General features: G+C 47.0%; 1 protein-coding gene across 2 annotated transcripts in view; it reads right to left on the reverse strand.

The window, feature by feature from the left end:
* Positions 1–24,829, reverse strand: part of BMP6 (bone morphogenetic protein 6) — a 142,997-nt gene that overhangs the window by 9,483 nt on the left and 108,685 nt on the right. For both annotated transcript variants that reach the window (XM_061147660.1, XM_061147659.1), the window contains exons 2-4: positions 17,783–17,975; positions 1,547–1,695; positions 727–924 (exon numbers count right to left, since the gene is read on the reverse strand). In XM_061147660.1, the coding sequence (XP_061003643.1) occupies positions 727–924; positions 1,547–1,695; positions 17,783–17,975 (540 nt within the window). The remainder of the gene's footprint in view (positions 1–726; positions 925–1,546; positions 1,696–17,782; positions 17,976–24,829) is intronic.

Here is a 24,829-nt window from a genome sequence, read left to right on the forward strand (position 1 = left end):
GACCAGCTGTCTGCTGAAGCTACCGCAAAAGAGGCGCTCTCGTCCTGAAGCTGAGGTTGCCTTCCTGAGCACCACGTGTCGAGCTAGGCTTTCTGAGAGCGCCACCAACAAAGGAACACAGCAAAAGGGATTCTGACTATCTGCTGAGCCCGTGGGTCTCACCACATCTCAAGGCAGAACCCCGAACTTCCCAGGTGAATGAAAAGCAATGAAACCCATCAGAGAGGGCTGCCGGAGCTGACTTGCCATCACTCCCAGCCAAGAGCACTGGCAAACACAAGCCCGCCTTCCACAAATGCGTGAAGTCTGTACATCACCACCTCCCCGCATGATGGATGCAGAGAAGATGGAGGCATTCCCAGGATCTTCATGGGAAAGAAGAGCTGGGAGAAATCTGCCCAGACAGAATGACGCTTTTCTGGAACAACAGACACTGAAGCTGTCTCAACCTGCAGACGATCTTGAGGTCACAAGGGCTCCCCTCTGATGGCCTAGGGGCCCGTCCAGATAATCAGGGGCTGACCGGGCACCTACGGCTTCACGTGGGCCTGCAGAAGCTCTGATGGCCTAGGGGCCCGTCCAGATAATCAGGGGCTGACCAGGCACCTACGGCTTCGCGTGGGCCTGCAGGAGCTGGGCAGCGTCTGCAACCCTCTGCAGGTCCTGTGTCCTCACGGACGCCCCGGGGCCCACAGGCGTGCTGGAAAGACTGCGCCCCTGACCCACCTGAGGCGCTGGAGGCCCGCGACACGTCCTGGGCCGGGGTGGAGCGGTTCCGGGCCTGCTGCCGGCGCCGCCCGGGGGCCGACCGGGCACTGCGCATGTGGACCTCGCTGGCCTTGAAGAAGGCCACCATGAAGGGCTGCTTGTCGTAGGGGCCGTCCCTGCCCACCAGGCCCGCAGCCCCGGGGCTGATGCTGAGCCCTGCAAGGCAAACCAAAGCACATCTCTGGGATGTGGCGCCGAAGCCTGGCATCCACCCGCAGCGGCACAGCCGAGCCTCCCAAGCGCCCTCAGAGAGGAGGAGCCGGCCTGAGGGCGGACACAGGGTACCCTGAGCCTCCCCCCTTCCTGCTGGGGTCCCGGGAGGCAGGGCAAGGGCTGGCGGGACCCCCAGTTCCCCTGCTTCTGCTGCTATCCTCCGTTCATGCCCACCTTCCTGATCTTATGCCTCCCACCCAGGAAGGTGACTTCACGGGCTGACTGGGTCCAGCCCGAGGGGACCGGGAGCTGCTGAGCTCTGACACTGCAGGAGGGGGTGCGGGAAGGGCCCCCACAAACCTACTCAACGTCAGCACCTAGACCTCGCCCCGGCCTTCCTCTTTAACTCAGCATCCCTGTGCAGCCCCTCTCTGAGGCTCCCCTCCGTTGGCTCCTGGACCGTCTAACCATCCCCGAGTCCTTGCCAGGAGGCCCCGGGGACAGGGCTCTGCTTGTCCACCAAGGCCCCGGGAAGTCAGGAAACGGGGGGGGGGGGGCCCGCCTAGGGACTATGGCTGCCCACACCCGCCACCAAGGAGGCGAAGGCCTGAGTCCGCGAACTCACCGTCACGCGTGACCACACTCAGCTGCAGCCCCATGTTGTGCTGCGGGGTCAGGACCCACAGGTTGCTGGTGGCCGTGATGTCGAACTCCAGCCAGCCTGCCTCTGAGGCCCACACAGCACGCGTGCCCAGCAGGAACAGGTCCGAGTCTCTGGAAGAGAGAGGAGACGGTGGGTGAGGGTGACGGCCCCGGCTCCCGCAGTCCCACCCGGCGTCAGAATGCAGGCAGGACGACGGCCCGCGCCCGCCCATCACACAGGGCATGCGCCCGGTGCCATCCCGGGGGAGTGCGTGTGTGCTGGGGGGCCACACGCTTCCTCCCGACACCCGAGGGCCCCCTGCATCACAGAGGTTTTTAGATTTAAGACAAATAAATTAAATAAGTAAACAGGCCTGTGGTTGTTCACTTTATGGCTAATGAACTCTAAAAAGAAAATGGAAGAAAAAAATTTTTTAAATAAGAAAATGGAGGGGGAGCTGTGAAGAAAAGGATGAAGAAGATACTAAAATCAGGATTAGTAAAGAAGAGCATTTACTAAATTTTGCTTTTTTTTTTTTTTTAAATGAAGGCCCGACAATCCTCACATGTTTTTTAGCTCCTGGGAAGGGGAAACCAGGGTTCACATGCTATTTCTGAGCATCAATACCTTTCTTTTAATCACGCCTTTGCACTCGGCCTGTGGTAAGAGCCGAGTCCTTGCTTGTGTGGCCCACAGGCTGGAAGTTGGTGTCAGTCCCGCCGTGAGCCGCCTGGGCTCCTGTGAGGCAAACTCCCCGAGCCCATTCCTTCCACTGGACTCCACAGGGCTGCTCTTATATTTACATACACTTTCTTTTTTTTTTTTTTTTTTACAGTTTCCAGCCAACATAACCCTAGGGATCACGGACAGACAGGGTGAGGGACCCATACGCTGACAAGGCGGCGTGAGGGATGGTCACTTTGGGGTATCGCAAGGACACCCACCCGAGTCGATGTCCCGGGGTCACGGGCGCAGAGGGGCCTGGAGTCCCTGTGACAGGGAGGGGCAGGTTTCTGCCCTCCCCGGAAAGATGCAGGCCCCCTGGTGCTGGAAACATTCTGCGTGGAGAGCTTACCGGGCAGAAACAGGACTAGAATTCAGTACTAAACTTAAAATGAGCATCATAATACAAACAGCATACATTTAAGTCGGTTACAAAGTGCCTGCATCTGCTTGGCTTGGGCCATCCTGCAAAGAAGGCAGAGTATCATCACCCCCATTTTACAGCTGAGGAAACCGTGACTCGGATGTGAGTTCACAGACACGTCATGGTCAAGGCCAGAAGCTAGTGGATTCCAAGTTTTCCACACTGGCCTTCCCGCCTTTTGAGATCATGATGAAAGGCAACCTGAAACAAAGGAATAAAATGGATCTCTAGTCCATCCAGTGGTCTGGAGGCCAGCAAAACATCTGCGTGAAAAGTCTTAGACTTCTCAGAGGGGAAACAATCTTTCCTGCTTACATGGCTCAGAGCTGGAAGGCAACGCTATTGTCATCTTTTCCGAGCTCGGAGCAGTAGGTGTGGCTACGCAGCGTTTACTCAGCTGTTGGACAGGGTCTACGGGGGGCGCGCCCAGCCTGCCATCTATAAAGCCCCCCTTAACGCGTGTGTCACACCCCCTGCTGACAAATTACCCCCTACCCCCGTCACTGAGATGACTGTGGGCAGGCAGATGGGGGGTGTTCGTGGAAAACAGCAAGAGGGGACACAAGTCCAAAGCTTTGAAGTGAAGATGTGAAGACATCAGCTCTGTTCTGGAAGGTAGGAAAGGACTCTCATCCAGAAATAACACAGAACCAGGAGGAGCAATGTGGGGACAGTCTGGTCCTGGAGGAAGCACCAGACACATTCTTATCAGGGGAGCAGCTTCTAGAATGAGGATGTGGTGGGGATGTCAGCCTGAGGACTGCCCCGAGGGTCAACAGGGCCCATGGGGGGCTATGGCTGAGGGGCACTGGTCGCTAGAGCCTCAGTAGGGGCAACTGGCACATGTTCTTAGGACTTGTAACAAGGATGAAAGATATACAGCCCAAGATATAAGCGTAACATGACTGGTAGAAAGAGCTCAGTTCAGTTCAGTTGCTCAGTCGTGTCCAACTCTTTGCACCCCATGAATCACCTGAGACAGGCCTCCCTGTCCATCACCAACTCCCGGAGTTTACCCAAACTCATCTCCATTGAGTCGGTGATGCCATCCAACCATCTCATCCTCTGTTGTCCCATTCTCCTCCCACCTTCAATCTTTCCCAGCATCAGGGTCTTTTCAAATGAGTCAGCTCTTCGCATCAGGTGGCCAAAGTATTGGAGCTTCAACATCAGTCCTTCCAATGAACACCCAGGACTGATCTCCTTTAGGATGGACTGGTTGGATCTCCTTGCAGTCCAAGGGACTCTCAAGAGTCTTCTCCAATACCACAGTTCAAAAGCATCAATTCTTTGGTGCTCAGCTTGCTTTATAGTCCAACTCTCACATCCATACATGACCACTGGAAAAACAATAGTCTTGACTAGATGGACCTTTGTTGGCATAGTAATGTCTCTGCTTTTTAATAAGCTGTCCAGGTTGAGCTAGAATGAGCTTTTATATTTCAAAAATAGGGTTCATGACAAAGGCATTGGGGAGTCTGTCCGCTGAGAAAGTGGGGGATGGGACAGAAGGCCATCATCCAATAATGGGGCAGAGACAGCAGAGGACAGGAAAAAGAGGGGGAGGGTGTGGTTTAAAGAGGGCAGAGGAGGCATGCGAAACCATGGCGGGGAAGAAATGAAGTCCGCAGGGTGGGTGGGGCTTGGTGGACACGGGAGCCTGCGTTCCAACCTGATGCTGCTCCAGAGTCACCCGGGGCGCCCCCCACACCCCCCCGCCCAGGGCCTGGCAGCGCTTCAGGGCCGCACCTCGCTGCCGGTCTGGTGAGGACAAGGCAGATCCTCACCTATTAGGAGACCAGGGGGTCCACACACGTGGGGCCTGCCGCCGAGCTCCGGGGCTCAGGGCGCTGAGGCCAAATCAAAGACGGCCACTCAAATGAGAGTGCTCAGGTCCCTGCGAGCAGGGGTGATGGAGCGCAGGGGCCTACAGTAACCTGGCTCGGAGCCTCCCCGGCAGTCCAGGGGTTAAGACTTCAGCTTCCAGTGCAGGGGCTGTGGGTTCAAACCCTGGTCAGGGAGCTGAGACCCCACAGGCCTCGTGGCCAAAAAACCAGAACATAGAACAGAAACAAATTCAATACAGACTTTAAAAACTGGTCCACATAAAAAACATGATAATAATAACTGGGCTCTCGGGCTGGCAGAGCAGCAAATACCTCCTGGGCTCCCAGCGCTCAGGCGCCAGCCGAGCGCACCCGCCGCCCCTCGGAGGACGGGGAGGCCGGTCCCGTGACGGCTCCCTCCGGAGCTGGCGGCGCACAGCCCGCAGAGGAGGGGTGTGTGACGGGCACACAGGGGTTCAGGGAGGTGACCAGAGCTTGAAACCGGAGCCCCGGCTCTCAGCCTCCATGCATCCAAAAAGCAGGGTCAAGAAAAGCATAGGACAAGTGCCGTGTGATGCCGCTTATCTGTGGAATCTTAAACACATTGATACAAAAGAACTTAATTACAAAACAAGAAACAGACTCACAGAGAACGATCTTATGGTTACTGGAGGGGAAAGCGGGGGAGGGGTACATTGGGAACCAGGGATTAACAGATACATACGACTGTACATAAAATAAACAAGGCCCTACTGTATAGCACGGGGAACTATATTCACCTATTGTGTAATAACCTATCATGGAAAAGAATCTGAAAAAGAATATATATATATATATATATATAAAAGAAACACTTTGCCATACACCTGAAACTAACACAATATTATAAATCAACTCTAATAAAAATTTTTTTCTAACGTACAGGGCAGAGGTAAGTAAATACCCAGCAAGGGCTCGGAATAAAGTCAGAGATCCAAACCCACCGCCCACCAGTGCCAGTAGAGGCTGGCTACAGAAGTCTGGTTTCAGATGCTCGGGGCTGGCAGAGGAGAGCAGTCAGGGGTGACCCCTCATCTCAGGGCAGAAGGGGAAGGTTGAGATGCCTCACGCCCGCAGCTGGGGTGCCAGCAGCCTCTCCAGCTTCTCCCTTCTCCTCCTGAACACAACGCCCTCCGTCTAGACCACAACCATCACTGACACACACCCAGGAAGGGAGAGGATCTTTCACAAGAACGGCAGCGCTGAGGGAGGACCCCACCGGGCCAACGCTGCCTGTGACTCGGGTGTGTAAGAGACACTATTTAGGGCAAGTCACTAAAGTGGGCCTGCCTGCCCACAGCTGTTTACCTTTCTTCAATGACACATGACCTTCTCCGTCTCTGGACTCTGTCCAAGGGTCGCCTCAAACATGACGCACCCAGTTTTGTGACATGAACAGCAGGGGTTCCCTTGTAAACCACTCCAGGGGCGTCGAGGTCTTCTTTATGCAAGAAGTGCATAAAGTGCAATTTTCAAACAGAAAGTCAAAAATCATTTTAGCAGACGAGAGAGGAAGGCAAGGGTTTTTACTGTTTTCTTATGTAATATATTGTATATGCAGGATCACATCGAAACTTTTACCAACTAGATAGAAAGGAAACAATATTTGAAAACAGAGCTCTAGAAATCAGAGTAAACTGCTACACACTGATTCAAGTAACAAGGCTGAATGAACATTACTGTATACATTATATATCACATAGATAATAATATTCATTCACCCTTGTTACTTGAATTATATACATTATATATTACAGGGGTTCCCTAGTAATTATTATTCCCAGACAATAAAGAATCTGCCTGCAATGCGGGAGACCTGGGTTCAATCCCTGGGTCAGGAAGATCCTCTGGAGAAGGGAATGGCAACCCACTCCAGGATTCTTGCTTGAGAAATCCCATGGACAGAGGAGCCTGATGGGCTACAATCCACAGGGTCACAAAGAATCAGACACGACTGAGCAACTAATACTTTCTTTCATATTATGTATACAATGTTATATATACTACATACTGTATTAGTGAAAGTCACACAGTTGTGTCTGAGTCTCTGCAGTCCTATGGACTGTAGCTTGCCAGGCCCCTCTGTCCATGGGATTCTCCAGGCAAGAATACTGGAGTGGGTTGCCATTCCCTTCTCCAGGGGATCTTCCTGACCCTGGGATTGAACTGGGGTCTCCTGGACTGCAGGTGGATTGCTTACTGCCTGAGCCCCCAGGGAAGCCCTCACACTATATTATATATACTGGGCTTCCCTGGGGGCTCAGCTGGTAAAGAATCCACCTGCAACGCAGGAGACCCTGGTTTGATTCCTGGGTCAGGAAGATCCCCTGGAGAAGGGAATGGCAATCCACTCCAGTATTCTTAGGCTTCCCTGGTAACCCAGACAGTAAAGAATCCACGTGCAATGAGGGAGACCTGGGTTTGATCCCCGGTTTGGGAAGATTCCCTGGAGGAGGGCATGGCAACCCACTCCAGTATTCTTGTCTGGAAAATCCCCACGAACAGAGGAGCCTGGTAGGCTACAGTCCATAGAGCTGCAAAGAGTCGGACAGGACTAAGCAACTAAACATAACACATACTATACTATATAACCAGCCAAGCTCCCACTGATTTTATGGCAGTTGAGTTTACCCAGTTTCCACTTCTAGGATGAGCATTGCATAAAGAGAAGTTTCAAGCATCAAAGGCACCAAAACTCTGTAAGGGATATGTCATCTTGGACAAACCAACACAAATCCCTTTGCTGTCAGGATAGTAACACAGCTCTGCCCTTACACGCTGTTCCCCTTGGGACAGCTCTTACATGTGTTAGCTCCTCACAACTGCCAATGAGTATTCACACCATCACAGGCATACAGAGCGGGGAACTGAGGCACACATGGGCCAAGCAGCTTGCTCACAGGCACTCAGCCAGCACGGGCACAGTGGGGATGTGAACGCAGGCAACCTGGCTCTGAACCATCATCACGGAGGTTCCCGAGGTCGGCGGGCATCAGACTGCCCTGGAGGCCACATTAACACACAGACTGTGAGAGCTTCGGGGGCAGGGCCTGTGAGCTCACATCCCTGACAGATTCCCAGGTGATGCTGCTGCTGCTGGTCCGGGGACCACACTCAGGGCCACTGTCGTCGAGCACTCTGCCTCTCTCTAAAGCATGAGGAGAATGCCCTTGGCCTGCTGTTTAGACTTCAAGTTCCAAGCTGTCAGCTGCCAAAATACCTTGCCTCTCTCTCTAAAACAGTACCAAGTCATGTAGACTTCATGAGTAAATGCTTGATGGTCTTGGGGACTGGCCTTACCCTTGGGGATTTATAAGTGAGACTAACAATCAGAATCACGGGTGAGATTAAGTCCAAAGTAGCAGGATTATCAGAAGGCTTGCTTCTGTGTGTCCAAGACAGGGAGCGGGGGAAGACGGAAGGTTACTTTGTTCAAGCTCAAGGCTACCTAACCTGTGCTCGGTGACCACACAGATGCAATGATGTTCCCATACACTGGGGTAAGAGGGTGGCAGAGGACAAGATGGTCAGATGGCATCACCAACTCAACGGACAGGAACTTGAGCAAACTCTGGGAGGCAGAGGAGGACAGGGAAGCCTGGTGTGCTGCAGTCCACGGGGTCACGAAGAGTCAGACATGACTTAGTGACTGAACAAGAACACCACACTGGGGTATGTATCCCACCACGCCCCAGGGGATCGGGTACAGATTGAATGAGGTTTTGAGAGAGTCAATTCCTAGGTAGGTTGATAAGAAGTCCGGGGGTCCCCAAGGAGAGAGGGGCCTGGAATTCTCGAGGAGGAGGAAAGGACAAACGTTTTTTTCCCTCTACATTCCTTAGTCCTAGTCACATAAAACGTTTATCTTTAAGCCTGGAACTGATCATTAGACAACAAAAAAACTCAGTTTAAACTCTGTACTAAGGATTATATAACAACAATGTGTCCTGCTTGAGGACAGTTTCTCCTTCTTGAAAACCTTCTGACTAATCCTGATATTTTAGAATGTATATTATGGGAATGGGTCTGGTAGGATCTTTCTATTGTTAAATTTTAATCTTGTTATCCTAAAATGTAAATTGTGGGGATGGGAGTGGGTCTGGTAAAATTTTCACAAACTTGAGACATTCTTTTGATTGTCTCTGGCCCCCGACTGAATTCTTCTCTTCCGGAAGCCAAGAATCCTGGCGTCTTTCGTGGGTCAGCAACAAACCTTTCAGTTTCTGCCACCTTTTAAACACTTCACAGGCAAATTTTATGTTTTAGTTCTTATCACCCATGCTCACATCCACGTCCTTGCCCAGCATGGGGAACTAAGGCAATAAAAGTGCTGCTAATTTGTGATTTTAAAACAAATAGCAAAAAAAAAAAAAAAAAAAAAATCTTGACTACAACCATGGCCTGCCTCCCACAAAGCTGGACATCCCCGTGGGGAGATGCTGGCAAGTAAAACATCTGGGTGTGAATAATAGGGAAGGCAGCATAGTTTCCAGAAACAAACCTATTTTATTTTCTCTGTCACATTTACCAAGTGGGTAAACAATTCCCAAACAAAGTGTTTCCTGCTCCCCACACCGATGTCCCCCTCCCCAAAATTTGTCCTTGTTTTAATTCTTCTCTAACCTTCTCAGCTACCCTTGCAAAGAACAGAACATAGACAGGCAGGGGGAAGAAGGCTTGGTAGCTTCTTGAATCCTCTTTTCCCCTTTGATTTCAGGGGGATCTTTCTAAGTCTAAGGAAGATGCTCTTGACTAAGAAGATGAAACTAACTGGTTACATAACCGCAGGTGTGGTTGGGCACGTTACCCCTTTCTCAGGGGGCAAAAGAACACACACTGTGAGCTTCACTGCCTGTCTGGGGCCCAGGCTGAGTGTGCCGGAGATGATCACGCCAGCAGGAAGATTTCAGTAGTCCCTGGGGAGAGAACCTGTGACAGCCAGAGACAGAAAGAGAAACAGGTGTGGCTGGGCACAGCGATAAGAAGGCTTTGATTTTCCTCTGTCCAAAGGACAATCGAGTTCTCCCAACCCGCCTTTCTCAAATTTGCCCTTCTCTTCATAAAAGAACAGTCCCAGATATCTCATTTTCACGTCAGTGGAGCTAAGAGTTCATGTTACTTCATTTCGGGAGGCAGCACTGAACATTCTATGGACTTCATACAGCAATCCCTCTATGAGCATCAGTCTGCGAGAAATGCTTTCCTAAGAACATGAATCTCCTAGATCCTGGCCCAACGACTGGGTTCAGGTCTGGTTTCCAGAACCACACTGTTTGGTTCCAACATGAACGTTTTTGGGAATTCATTATAAAGATTTCCAAATAAAGATATGATACTTCAGAGATGGGTGCTTCAGGCTACGGTACATCAAATGAACACTCTTACTAAGAACAGCTAAAATCACAAACCTGTTTGAAGCCATCTTAGAGCAACCAAGAAAGGTAAACACTTGACGGGGTAAGAGCTCAGAGAGAAGAGAAATGCATCGAGGCTAAGCCCTGTATTTGCCATTGCTTTTTCATCTCAGGGCCTCTGTTAATTCCTGGCGTACCGCAAAGATGTCAAACAGAATGGGGTAGCAGCCCAGAGCCTGAAGCGGTATCACTGACTTGCAATGCAAACTGGAGCTTCAGGGAGTTATGACTTGAAGGGCTAAGGTCCCAGAGGACTGCACAGAAGTGACCTCATCAACATGATCTCATAGAAGTTTGGGGTCCCTTCCTCTAGGACCTTGGTTCTTCAAGGCCTAACTGCCATGAACTCCAATATTTCCATTTGAGAAATTTGCCAAATGTTAGGCTGCGTTTGCATGGAGGAAGAAGCTGAGAAAATAAGCAGAAAGAAACTGCTTAAAGGCTAAAAAGCACAACAGAGTTTTTGGCAGTCTCTCAATGCTGGGGAGTTCAAAATTAAGAGTTCAGAGCCCACCATGGAAGAGAACTTCTGGTAAACAACCTAGACCTTTAGCTGACACCCCTAAAGAGCCAAACTGCAGGAGAAACAGAAAACAAGAAACAGAGATGCTTTAACATATCCAGAAACCTGGCTTCAATTAAAACAGAAGAACAAGGTGATCTGCCTGCCTTCCAGAAGAAAATGAAATCCAGTCTGGAAGTAGACACCAGTATCTAGAACTGTTTTTCATAAATAAAGTCCAGAATATAATTTCAAAAAATGATTAGGCATGCTAGGAAACAAGACCAAATGAGGAAAAATCAAGGGAACAAACAGATCATGAAAACAGACCCACAGGTGATTCAGATAACAGAATTTTCAGACATGATCTTAGAATCTAGTGTTATATTAAAAGGATAAATCCCAAGTTCGGTTTGTTTCAGGAATGTGACATTGGTTATAGACATCCCTCAATATCCTTGGGGGACTGGTTCCAGGACCCATTCTGGGATACCAAAAATACTTAGATACCAAAATCCATATATGCTCAAGTCCCTTACATAAAAGCAGGTAGTATATTTGCATATAACCCACGCATGTCCTTCTGTATATTTTAAATCTCTAGATTACTTATAGTACCTAATACAATGTAAGTGCTGTGTAAAGAGTTGCAAGCACATAGCAAATTCAGATTTTTTGGAACTTCCTGAAATTTTTAAAAAATATTTTGATGTGTGGTTGGTTGACTCCACAGATGCAGGACCCATGGATATGAAGGAACAGCTATAATCATCTCCCAAAATTCAGAAAAAAATCCACATAATTTCTAATTTTAAAAAACTCATAGCAAACTAAGAATAGAAGAGAACTTCCTAAGTCTAATCATAGTATCTACAAAAGCATTTATAACAAACATTATCCTTAATGGTACAATATTAAATGCTTCCCCCCTTAGATCAGAAATCTGACAGATCTCCAATCTAAGATTAGAAATCTACCAGAAATCTGTATGGAATTCAATATTACACTGGATATCCAGCGAGAACAATAAGAGAAGCAAAAATATAAGAATTAAAGGTGAAAAAATAAAAATGTTTATAGATGACATGATTATATTCCTAGAAATTTTAAAATTCTGCACAGAAACATTATTAGACTAAGTAAATTTTCAAGGCTGCTGGATATAAGATCAATATCTAAAAATCAATTGTATTTCTATGGGTATAGCAAAAAATAATCAGACACTGAAATTTTTAAAAGATAACAGTACCACTCACAATAGGATGAAAACTTCAATACTTGGAATGATTCTAATGAAAATATTCAAGACCCCCCAAACTGTAAAAGCTTACTGAGAGAAGTTAAAAGCAAACCTAAATAAACATTTTTGGACTGGACTACTCACAGTTAGTGAGAGTCAATTCATCCCAAATTGAGCTCTAAATTTGATGAAATTTCAAGAAGATTTCAGAATTTCAGAACAGAGTTTCTTTTGTGGAAATTGAAATGCTGATTTTACAGTATACATGGGACTACAAAGGGCCATCAACAGCCAAGAAAATCTTGAACAAATTTGGAGAACTTACACACCAGATATCAAGACTTCTCATAAAACTAAAAGAATCAAGAGCATAATATTGGTACAAGAAGAGAAAAATCAACCAACAGAACAGAACAAAGATCTCAGACACAGACCCACACTTAAGTGGTCACATGATTTATGACAAAGATGCTACTGGTGTGAATGGAAAAAGGACAGCATTTTCAATAAGAGGTCCTGGGTCAACGAGGTTTATTCTTATGTCTAAACTACCTAAAACGTCCACAGTCCACCTGTGATCTCAAATACCCAGTGCTAGAGAGTAGAGCTCATTCTGCTGGTCTAAATACTTCCGTATCTCACAGGCTCTCAGCATCTAATCATGACTCAGACACGTCCCAATCCGGAGTCTTCTCCAACCCCCTCCTGACTGATTCCTTGGTTCCTGATCTCTGTGAATGGTTCAGAGTAGTATATCAAATTTAAAATTCTGGAAAACTGCTTTTGCCTTTCGACAGTTATTTTCTCTCCTGGGACAATTATATTTTATCTTAAAAACAGGTCAGAATCGATGAATTTAGTCACAAATGTAAACAATAATTCAGCCTGGCCTTGTTCCTGGGGACTCCACCAGCATGGCCTCTGGGTGGCCAAGGAACTCTTTCTCAGTTTTAAAAACCAACTCCACAACAGCATTTTCCTGTTTCCTCGATTCAAAGCTGCATGTCTTCCAGTCCTAAAAATGATGCTAAAGTTAGGATGAAACATATGATCCAAACTGAAAAAAATATATGTATACAAAAACCCTCCCACTTCGCCTCTGTTTGCCTCCCACTCCCTCTGTTTGCAAACAGAGGAGTAAGTTGTGATATTGCTTATACCAGGAGGAACTGACTTTTAAATCTGGTAATTAATTCTTGCTTAAATGTCTTCCAAAAGACTGCACCATGATAAAACACAGAAAAGAAAAGTTATCACATACACTGAAGACAGACTATCACTGCCAAGCAATAGATACATACACAGAGTACAGAATTTCATAGCTAGCACGTGGGGCCAATCCATGGACCAAACAGAACCATCTTTCAGACACTGAAAACATTTCTGGCTGGCTTCTAAGAGATGCTGTTTGACTTCTAGAATACGCAAAAGTGAATTAAGAGTTAAAGTTATATCTTTAGCCGAATAAGAAATACAGATGAAAATGATATTCCTACAGGCCCCCAAATTGCACTAATAATAGAAAGGTACATATGAAAAGTGACATGTTACCATCATGCTGCCACACAGGATAATGAAAGATTGACAGTTAATCAGAGCAGCCTTTACCCTCCAAGTATGAAGACAGCTTAGCATGTATGAGATGCAGGAGAAAATGCAAAGTAAATGATCAAAGACATCATACCGTGACTAAGTACAACTACTTTTATATAATTTAGTCTCTCATCTCCCCCACACCTCTCCTTTGGAAAAGCTGCTAACAGATCCATGGTTGACCAATAGATCAATGAAGGTTTGCAGAGGGTTTTCCCATTGGGATTCTTCAAAAGCCAAAGTATGAAAGGCCTGGATTCTAACAGACACATTTGCACCCCCCACAGAGCTGTCTCCTGTGCTACCCAAGCAGGAGCATCCTTGAGACGTTCTCATCCAAGCTGAGGAGATGAAGATGCAAGGTGTGCCACAAGGGGACCGTTTCCTTCTTTCTGGCACTTCACCTTTATCTTGGGACTGTGCCCACGGCATGGGAGTGACTTTGAATAAGCAGAGCAGACCACACTTTAGGCCTAATCTGGACTTGACACAATGTGTACACGCTACATTTCATCCTTCTATAGCGTAAACTGCCTGCCCAGCTGTCTAATGAGGTCATGGCTAAATTCTAAGGAAGGCATTTGGGAAGGTCTTTCCAAACTCTGAGCACAATATAACTGCCAGTTTCCACCAGGGTCATCATAGAAATATAACAATTCCTAACATCAGATTTTAATAGCAAACTCATCTTCAACTATCAACCCCACTCCATACAACAGAGTTACAAATGGGGGGAAGGGAGAGTTAGGGAGTCTGGGATGTACATGGACACACTGCTATACTTAAAAGGGATAACTAACAAAGCGACTTCCCTGGTGGCACCGTGGATAAGAATCCACCCGCCAATTCAGGGGACATGAGTTTGATCCCTGGTCTGGGAAGATTCCAGATGCTGGGGAGCAGCTAAGCCCTGGGCCACAGCTACTGAGCCCGAGGGCCCTAGAGCTGGTGATCCAACAAGAACGGCCACCCCGATGAGGAGCCCGTGCTCCACAATGAAGAGTAACTCACTCACCACAACCAGAGGAAGACCCAGCACAACCAAAAGTAATGAATTATTTTTAAAAATGAAATAAAATGGGTAACCAACAAGGACCTACAACAGAGCACTGGGCACTCTGCTCCACATTTTGTGGCAGCCTGGATGGGAGGGGAACTTGGGGGCGAATGGATGCATGCATCTGTATGGCGGAGTCCCTGCACTGTCCCCCTGAAGCCAGCACAACATTATTACTCAGCTATACCCCAATACAGAATAAAAAGTCAAAAATAAATAAACTACAAAGAGCACATGTGTGCTTCTGGGCTGCCAACCCCCCCCCCCCCCCCCCCCCACTCCACAAGTTGCCCCAGGTCTTTTCAGGACTTAGATTCCATCTCTAGGCTTATTGTCAGGTTTTGAATAACATATCAGCTGCTTCAACAAGCACCATCTAGTCATCACTGTTTTTTAGCTCACCTGATCCAGTGATTTTTCACCAGAGGCAGAAGGCATCTGCAGAGTTCACAGCAAGGGCCTCCCTTCCAAGCATCTTTCCTGACCCTCCCTGGGTCAGACTCCCTAGCTGCCCTTTATAGCAGGAGGTCTGACACAGAACTCCTTCAGCCCCAGCTGAGGGTATGACTCAGCAATGAAAAACCTGCCTTTTTTTTCTCTTTTTCAAGGAGGCCAACTCTTTTGCAACACACACATGTCTTAAGCTGATCCATCAGATGCTACAAATTTCACTGAAATACAGATTAGACAGCTATGTTTCTTCACAAGCCTAGAGAGTCCTGTTTAGCCAAGACACCCCAAGACGGTACAGATGAGAAGATGGGACCTTCCCCAGAAGGGGTCCCGCAGTTCAATCTGGAGGCCTCTGGAAGAACACAAGGAGACCATAGGTAACCTGGGCTCCAGGCCACTGATAAGAAAAGACAATCTCCTGGCCAGCCTGGAACTCTTCAAAAGCATGAAATTCTCCCAATTCTCCCAGGATTTCCCCTTTCCTATGCACAAAAGTTAAACACATCCATCACCAAAACTCCCGTCCTAGAAGGCAGAGGGATTACAGCTCTGCTTTGACAAGGAGTCATCAAAGGTTGGGACCGTTGGGTAGTCTGTTTTCCAAGCTCATTGCTGGCCCAGAGGAAGCCTGACACCAGCATCTGAAGCTCAAGGCAGCTGTTCACTTCTGGCTGAAGGTCAATGTAAACCTCACAAATAGTCTGCTAGTACTCGCTCTCTCTGGTAAAATAATAATAATTTTGAAAAAAATTCATAGTCACAAAAGCTCCAATCCAGTGTTTTCACCATAAAGCTTATCCTGCAGAACAGAGGAAACTATGCTTTCCGAACAGAAGTCCGAGCCAAAAAGGCACCAGCAGATTATTTCCAACACAGAAAGGCAATGAGACTGATAATTAGGCAAACTGAAAGTCAACGGCTAAATTAGTCACAAACAGATGTGAGAGTTGGACCATAAAGAAGGCTGAGTGCCGAAGAACTGATGCTGTCAAACTATGGTGTTGGAGAAGACTCTTGAGAGCCTCTTGGACAGCAAGATCAAACCAGTCAATCCTGAAGGAAATCAGTCCTGAATATTCATTGGAAGGGTTGATGCCAAAGCTGAAGCTCCGATACTTTGGCCACCTGATGCAAAGAGCTTACTCACTGGAAAAGACCCTGATGCTGGGAAAGATCGAGGGCAAGAGGAGAAGGGGATGACAGAGGATGAGACAGATGGATGGCATCACTGACTCAATGGACATGAATTTGAGCAAATTCAGGGAGATAGCAAAGGATAGGAAAGCTTGGTGTACTGTGGTTCACGGAGTTGCAAAGAGTTGGACACAACTTAGTGACTGAACAACAACAACAAAGCAATTCCAAAGAATCACTGAAATATCGAAAGATGAAAAGCTAGCAATGAAGAATTTACTTCTCAACAGAGGCCCTTAACAGTTAAATCTATCAATATACTTTAATTTAGGAGTGATAATCAGACATCAGAAAACCTCCCTTCCACTCTGAAATTTTGGTCTGTAATAAAGATCTCACGGTGGCTCTATTTTACTTATTATTTAACTACCATAGCTGAGATTCACCTACAATGGTCAGTGTGTATGTCCCACACCAGCATGTGTCCCCAAAGCCTGGCACGTCCTTCCTTCTCCACTTTCCTCATAACGGACCTGAATATGCATCAGGGCCAAATGTCAGCAGTGCTCTCAAAACAGTTCTTGTGTGGGGCAAGTTCACATGTGTTATTATTTTAGTGTGTGTATTTGAGACAGACCCACACACAGATCCATAAGTTCAGGAGAAACAAAACTCATTCCTTTGGACCTTCTTGGCCGAGACTTTTGGACTTTCTTGGGACGTCAACAGACTTCCAGGACCAAAAGCAAGAATCTGGAGTTGGCTTATAAAACCCAAGCTAATAGAGTCCATAAACACAAGGGTGGGGAGTTCCCTTCCCTCTGCATTCTCTTACTTTTATCTTCGTGGTTACCATATTATTGCCAGAAAAGCCTATCACATGCCAAGTTCCTAACTGCTACCCAATGAGAACCACGGGCAGTGCTGACCTCTGCACCCCAAGCTCTCCATCTGACCAAACCGCTCAGCTGAGCCCTAAGGACTAAGCAAAATTTCAAGGTCATGGGCTTGTTCTCTGTCTCTATAGGACTGAAATAAAATGCTGTACTACTTCATCCCTTAGCCCCTCCAATGCTCTAAAACTCACCCCATGGAAGGAGTCTTTCACTTGCTAGGCAGCCCCAAGAACACAGTTCTTTTGTAAAATGGTGCAGCCTCATTTCAGGAAACAAGAATAATACAGACATGGAAAAAAATAAAGTCTATTGTTCCCTCACATCTACATGATAAAAAAAAAATACATTTGAGACACATTCATTCATACACACACACACACACACACACTCAAAGACATTATACTGGGTTGACCAAAATGTTCATTCAGGTTTTTGACCAAAAGTTCATTCATGCAATTATCTTAACAAACATTTTGGCCAAGCAATAAAATCTATGTGTATATATTATGTCACAAGCACATAGCCTTCTAGTCACTTGACTCGGTAGCATTTGTAAGCATCATCATATAATTGTCCAGTGTGAACCTGTCAGCCACCCTCACCCACCATTCAGAAGAGCGCCTAAGCAGTAGTGGGAAACAGCTTCCAGTCGGTTCTGTCTTCTGATCACAAAGGATGCTTAGTAATTGCTATTCACTGGCTTGCTTCAGAAAAGAAAACTATTGGGAAATCTTCACCGTAAGAGCAAAAGTATCTTCTCGCCCGCTAAACTACCACTGGGAACACAGTCCCTCATCATGCCCATGGGCTGCCCTTGAACGCCAAGCCACCTTCCCCAGACACACTTGGGGTTTCAGGGTGATGGGGTGAGAAACGGGGCCCAGCCCGACCCTTTGGGGTTCCTCGAGCCTCCATACCTGTGCGGATGCTCCTGTAAGACTTGGTAAATGCTGATAAGAAAAGTTTGGTTTTTAAAACTGCCCACAACACAGTCCTTGTAGATTCGGAACTCTGCAGCCGTCACCGCCTCACCCTCAGGAATCTGGGATAGGTTGAACTTGAACTCTTTGTGGTGTCGCTGGCGAGGGGAGAACTCCTTGTCGTACTCCACTATAGGATTAAACAAGAGAGAGTGACAACTGTTGTTACTTGGCTGAGTGCCACAGGCTCACCTCGAGCAAGCTCCCCGTTTTCATTCACAAGAGGATTACCAGTTACCCGCGGCTTCTGAGAGGGGGTCGGGGGTGGTGGCAGGAACGAACCGCGGGCTAGGCGGCCAGGCTCAGACAACAATCCTTCATTTTCCTCAAGGATTAAATACAACGCTTAGATTCTATTTAAAGACTTTAAATAGCTTAATCAGGTCACGTGAAAGCAAGTTATTTAAACGCTTCGCTTCAGGGGTCCTCGTCTGCACAGACAGCAGAATAGGGGCTTCCCAGAAGTTGCAGGACTTCAGGAAACAGTGACGGGGACTTGCCTCTGCCGTCCAGCCCCCGCCCACCCCTCCCAGCGCCTCTTCTTCCCGTTGCCCTGGCCCCACAGGTGGCTTCCTTCTCTCCCAACCAAGCAGTTGACAAGACCCAGGGCAGCCCTGAGCTGACCTCTCGTGGGGGTCCTGGTGGTCGGGGGTGTATTCCGCCTGGGTCTGAAGCTTGAAGGGTCCCCCATATTTTGCCTGATGGCCGGTAGAAATTTTTGTTGAGGGGCTTAGTATGAAGCTTCGTAGAAAACATTGTTCTAACTGAAGTCCATTGTTTCCTTCTCCTGGAGGAAACTGGGGGCTGAATAACTCTGCGAGGAGGGACCCTCTGGGTTAGAAGCTGCCGGGGTCTGCCTAACTTGCCTATAGAACCCAAGTAGGAGGACAGAAATGTGGAAACACACCACCAGTGGGGTGACGTGCTGTTGTCCAAGGCTTTCTTAAAAACTAGGAAAGGATCGAATCTGCAAGTTTTTTCTTCCCTGTATTCTGGCTATTCCACGTGGCTTGCTGGATCTCAATAACCCTGACCAGGGATGGAGCTGAGCCCCCACAGTGACAGAGCCAAATCCTAACCATGAGGTCACCAGGGAACTGCCTGAAGGCTTTTTTTAAATAAAATCTTTCCCTTGCTTTTAATAAAGCCAAACTACAGAAACTACAAGCTACTGATTATCCTCCTTCGGAACTGGCCTTCAGATGTCCAGAGTCCAAGGGAGAGAAACGCTGTCAGCCTCATCACTGCAGGAGAAAAAAACCAGCACCCCACTTCCCACCACAAAACCCAACTCTTCTCCCCCGAGCTCAAAAATGCTTCTGCCCTGCTGTTCCTGCTGGTTTTTTCTTTCTTAATGGCAACCACAGCAAGATCTCATGAGCAAATTAATCCTTGTTGGCAGAGTTTCTTCAGGGCTTGTGGGGAGGAAAAAAAAAAAGTTATTTGCCACCTCCAATGGCCCACTTTCTCCCACATGTGCTGTTCTCCATAATTACCAGAGAAAAGCTTTGCAGATTTAGCGTCTTAAAAAAAAAAAAAAAAGAAGAAGAAGAAGCCAATAACTCCTTATGTGAGCTTGAGACCTCAGTGGCGTTGCAGAAGCTAGGGAAGCTAAGCCATCCATCGTATGAGATTTTCAGGAATTTCTGAAGCTTCCATGTGACTGTGCAACAAATCTTTTAGTTTCAACTTATCCCTTTGGAAGGGCAAGAGGAGGGGGAGTTGTTAAAAAAAGGGTAAACTTTCACTTGTGTAAAAGGGTATGAATATAAGTATGAAAAACAACAAAAAAGAAGGTTCAGACAGAAAGCAAGTCACCATTTAGCTTCAACATGAGAACAGGGTTTTAAATTAGTGGCCAAGCATGAAAAGCATCATTGTTGGGGAGTTCATCCAAGGACGCCCACACCTGATGGCGGATCACTTTTCTCCAAAACTGATCTGCCTTTTCAGTTTGCTGTGTTATCATCAGTGGTTAAAAGGTGATCCGAATCTGATTTCCCAAAGAGACTTTCTAAAAAAACAGTCACAGAGCTAGTCTATAGGGCTTCTTGGGCGCTTAAATTTTAGTATCAAGAAATGAAAGCATATTCTTAAGATTCTTTTGAGAGAATACGTAAGAATTCCTCAGAGAAGTCTTCCAGTCATTAATATAAACAACAGAAAAAACTATGAATGCAAAGCAAGGTAGAAAGCAGGGACAAGATATTTCAGTTAGGAGGAGAGAAAGGGACAGATATTTCAATACATGAGAAACGTTCCTCTTTGGAGAGGTAATGCCACCCCCAGTAAACCATACCTTCCTGTATTCACACCCTTGGGTGGTTGCTCTCCCCTGGGCTGGCTCTGTGACCTTCTCTGGACCAACAGTGGTGCGGAGTGACTTCTGAGGCTAACTCTTAAGTTTTGAACTTCCTTCTGAATAGGTGTCTTGGGATGCATGGCTGAGGCAAGCTGGCTCCCAGGTAAGAAGTCCCACTACTCTGAACCCCCTACACTACGAGGAAGCCCAAGGTAACCATGTAGAGAGGCCGTGTGGTGCATAAGGACATGGAAGGAGGAAGGAGTGAAGAGTCCAGTCACTCCCCAGCCACCTCAGGGGGGCCACCGGACGTGATATGAAGACGCCATCTTGGATGTCCAAGGCAGTGCAGACTCGGGATCACCCCACCCCCACCACAGACCCCCTGACTGCAATTGCACGAAAGCCCTCCAGGGGGAGCCACCCCGCTCGTCCTCGTCTGGTCACAAGACTGGGAGAGATGATCATGGTACCTCGTTGTTCGGAGCCACTTTGTCTTGGGTGATTTGTTACAGGCAAGAGGCAAATGACACTGGGAGAGAAGGGAGCGCTGGAGAGGATGCGAGAGAGGGAGGGAGGGAGAGAGAAGGCGCGTCTGACCTTGCCAGGAAGGGGAGAAGCTGCGCGCAGTTCTTGAGGAGAAGGGATGTCGAAATCCTGGAAGGCGGTGTGTGTGACTAAGGAAGGGTCCTGGCAGCCGCTTGCAGACAGATGTGAAGAGAGAGATAAAGAGTCTAAAAAGGAGAAAATAGAAGCATAGTTCAAAGCCCTCCATTTTATTACCGTGTGAATTAGAACTCACGGCCTTACATGTTCACTTCCCCAGTTCTCCTCAATCCAATCCTGGAGGACTCAACTTCCTCCTGCTGTTCTTTTACCCTTCTTGGAGGACATGCATAGTCTCCTCAGTCCCCCAGGAGTCTCTGATTGCTGCCCAGCTCATGTTAAGCTCTCCCACCTGAATGTTTTATGCCCCTTAGGTCAACGCTATAGCATCTTCCTCAATCTTCCTATGAGACCTCAGCTACCAGTTACTGTAGTATGCTTGGAATGCCTCCTCTCTCCCCAAATCTTCTGCCCACAACTGAATTTACACAGTGCATTTGCTAATGTCTCATATAGATACAAGAAGTAAGTACAATTAAGTCACTGCCTACAAGTGCGTTTGAAGACCACGATAGTAAAACAGTCCAGTATTCTTGCCTGGAGAATCCCATGGACAGAGGAGCCTGGTGGGCTACCATCCATGGAGTCACAGAGTCGGACAGGACTGAAGCAGCTTAGCACACATGCAAGGGTTCCAATGAGCTCAGCCTTTCCCCCTTCAAGCTGTGTGAACCGGGCTCCTTAAACATCGGGATGAGAGAGGGTTGAGCGGGGGATCCAGTGCCTCGTACCTCTTTGGTAGCCCCTGCCTCTGGCTTCTCAAAGATGCTGCCGTGTGTGGAATACAGTGAAGGAGTAACCAGGAGTGTGGACCACAGCGGGGAGCTCCCCAGGAGTTTTGAATTCCAGCTCCCCCTTATCTTACTCAGGTGATTCTGAGCAAGATATTAGACAAAGTTTCAGTTATCAGGTAATGGGAAAAATAACATTCCTGAAGGTTGAAAGAGTCTGTACAAAACAGTCAATGGTAGAGAAGTGCTTGGTAAATGTTAATTGTAAGCGTCATCAGCTGGTGATATTTCAGACTGTAGGTCCCCTGAGCTGTGTGGAGGTAGACCTACTCGTGAGTCTTCAGACAGGGCCAATTAATGTTCCTCTAAACGAGCTTTTTAAATGGGAGCGTATAATACATTCTCTGGAAAGGAAGGTGAGCGAAATCCCGGTTTTGAATATCATCAGCCTTGGAGTTTGGCTACTGAATACAGAGCTGCATTCTCTGAGGCAACAATTCCTAGAATTTTTCATTTCAAGGACCACTAAAAACATTTTTTTTTTTAATGGTAATGACCTTACACAAGGGCATCTACTGTTTCTGTTTGCCTTTTGTAAGGACAATACAGCAAATAAGACAACAAATTGCACCCTTTTAATGCTCTGATTTTATTTTTAAAGGTCCTTTTAACACCAAATCGAGTAGGAAGGACATAATCCAAGGATATACACAGTCCTTGGAGTTGAGTCAATTTAGCCTTATAGAACTCACTCTATTCTCTCTCCTTGCCTCAGATGAACACCGGTTGAAATTTCAGAGCAGCACCAGACCTCTGGCCAACAGGCAGGGGCCACAGCAGCAAAGAATAAATGTTACTGGGTTAAGATTAGAAATGTAGATTATGCAGTAATATACATGCAAAAGTATGCTGATATATGTGATTTTACAGAAGTAACGAAGCATAATAACAAAGCACCAAGGTAGCCAGCACCTAAGTTAAAAACTGGAAGGAGACCAATATTTCTCCGCGAAGCCAACCCCCACCTCCACCCAGAAGGAACCTCGGGTCATGAATAGTGTCTGGCGGTCCCTTGCCTTTTAAAAATGAACAGTTTTATCTCACATGTGTGTATCAACAGATCACAGAGTAGTTAGTTTTTCTTTTGCTCCTAAAATCCTTCCTTCCAGAGACATGATGGAGGTTTTACAGACACCCAGGGAAACTCTAGGCAGGACCATAGCTAAGGCTATTCAGGCTGGGGCGGGCAGGGGGTGGGGGGCGGTCCCCACGGCCCATTGGCTAGTGGTGTGCTGAGGTTCTGTGGGAATGGCATTTCTCTCCATATGTTGGTGGGGATGTGGAGAAAGCAAAACCCCTGTGCACTGCAGTCCTGGTAGGAATGTAAAATGGTGTAACTGCTGTGGGAAAAAGGGATTCCTCAAAAAAAAAAAAAAAAAAAGAACAGAATTATCACATGATTATCCAGGGATTCCACTTTGGGCTATGTGGGGACATCCAAAAGAATCAACAGCAGGGCCTCCAACAGATGTTTGTACACCATGTTCATAGCAGCATTATTCACAATGGCCAAAAAAATAGGAGCAAACCAATATCCACAATGGATGAAAGGATAAACAAAATGTGGTCCACACACACAATGGAGTACTATTCATCCATGAAAGAAAGTAGACATTCTGAAACATGCCACCACAGGGACAAACCTTGCGGACATTTTGCTAAGTGAAATAAGACAGTACAAAGGGACAAATAGGATTCCACTTATGTGAGATACCCAGAGTAATCACATCTTGCCAGGTGATTCAATAGTAAAGAATCTGCTTGCAATGCAGGAGATGTGGGTTCCACCCCTGGGTCAGGAAGTTCCCCTGGAGAAGAAAATGCCAACCCACTCCAGTCTTCTTGCCTGGAAAATCCCACGGACAGAGGAGCCTGGAGGGCTGCAGTCCGTGGGGCCCCAAAACAGTTGGACATGACTTAGCAATTAAACAACAACAAAGAATCATCAAATTCAGAGAGACCAAAAGAAGAATGGTGGTTTCCAGGGCCTGGGTATATGACAAGTTAGTGTTTAATGGGGACCGGGGTTCAGTTGGGAAAGATCGAAAGGTTCTGGAGATGATGGTGGTTGACTGCTGCACATCAATGTGAATGTACTTAAAGCCATAGAGCTTGTATAGTAAAATGGCTAAAGTGGTATATTTTATGTTTTGTGTATATTACAATAAAAGAAATTAAAAGGGGACATTTTCTTTCTTTCTTTCTTTTTTGATCATGCAGCTTGCAGAATCTCAGTTCCCCAACCAGGGATTGAACTCTGCAACACAGCATTGAAGTGCCTAATCCTAACCCCTAGACTACCAGGGAACTCCCCACAAAAGTAGGCATTTTCTTACACAATCGCAATGTATGATCACAGCTCAGTTAAAATTCTTCTTCACTGTCCTCCTATACCAAGTCCATCATTAATTTCCTCAAATGCCTCAAAAACTGTCTTTCTACAGTGGATTTGTTGCAATTAGGAGCTAAACAAGGTCCATTTCTCACACTTGGTTAAACTGTCTCTTGAGTCTCTTCTCAACTAGCAAACCAGGAATAGAAGGAACTCTGTGAATCTGATGAGGAGTCTGTGTAAAAGCCTATACTAACAACCGTCTTTATGGTGATACACTGGAACCACTTCCTTTAAAACCAGAAAGAAGGGGAGGATGCTCATTTCGGTTTTGTGCTGGAGTCCAGCCCAGTGCTGCTCAAGTTACACAATAGGGAAGGAAGAGACACGTTACAAACTGCGGACCTTAGAGAAAGTTCAGCAAACTGCCTCCGTGACCATCTCAGCGAGCTACAGCGGCTATAACAAAAACACTACAGGTCAGGTGGCTTACACGGCAAACATGTATTTCTCATAGTTCTGGAAACCAGAGATCAGAGTACCAGCAGGGCTGGTCTTGCTGCAGGTCCCTTCCCAGTTATGTCCTCACATAGCCTCCCTTGGTGCAGGCAGGAAGAGGGACAGACTGTGAGCTCTCCTCTCTTATAAGGACACTAATTCTGTCCTGGGGCTCCACCCTCATGACCTCACCTAGAGTAATTACCTTCCAAAGGTCCCACTTCCTTATGCTGTCTCACTGGGGATAAAGGTTTCAACAGTATAAATTCTGGGGACACAAACACAGTCCATGACATTGACCTGACGGTGTCACGTGGTATTCTGCTACCTTTCCAGTTTATGATTTGAAAATTTGGCATTCATGTTCCTAAGTGACTCAGATGATGGTCTCATCT

The sequence above is a fragment of the Dama dama genome, chromosome 7 (assembly GCF_033118175.1).
Source record: "Dama dama isolate Ldn47 chromosome 7, ASM3311817v1, whole genome shotgun sequence".
Taxonomy (NCBI): Eukaryota; Metazoa; Chordata; class Mammalia; order Artiodactyla; family Cervidae; genus Dama; species Dama dama.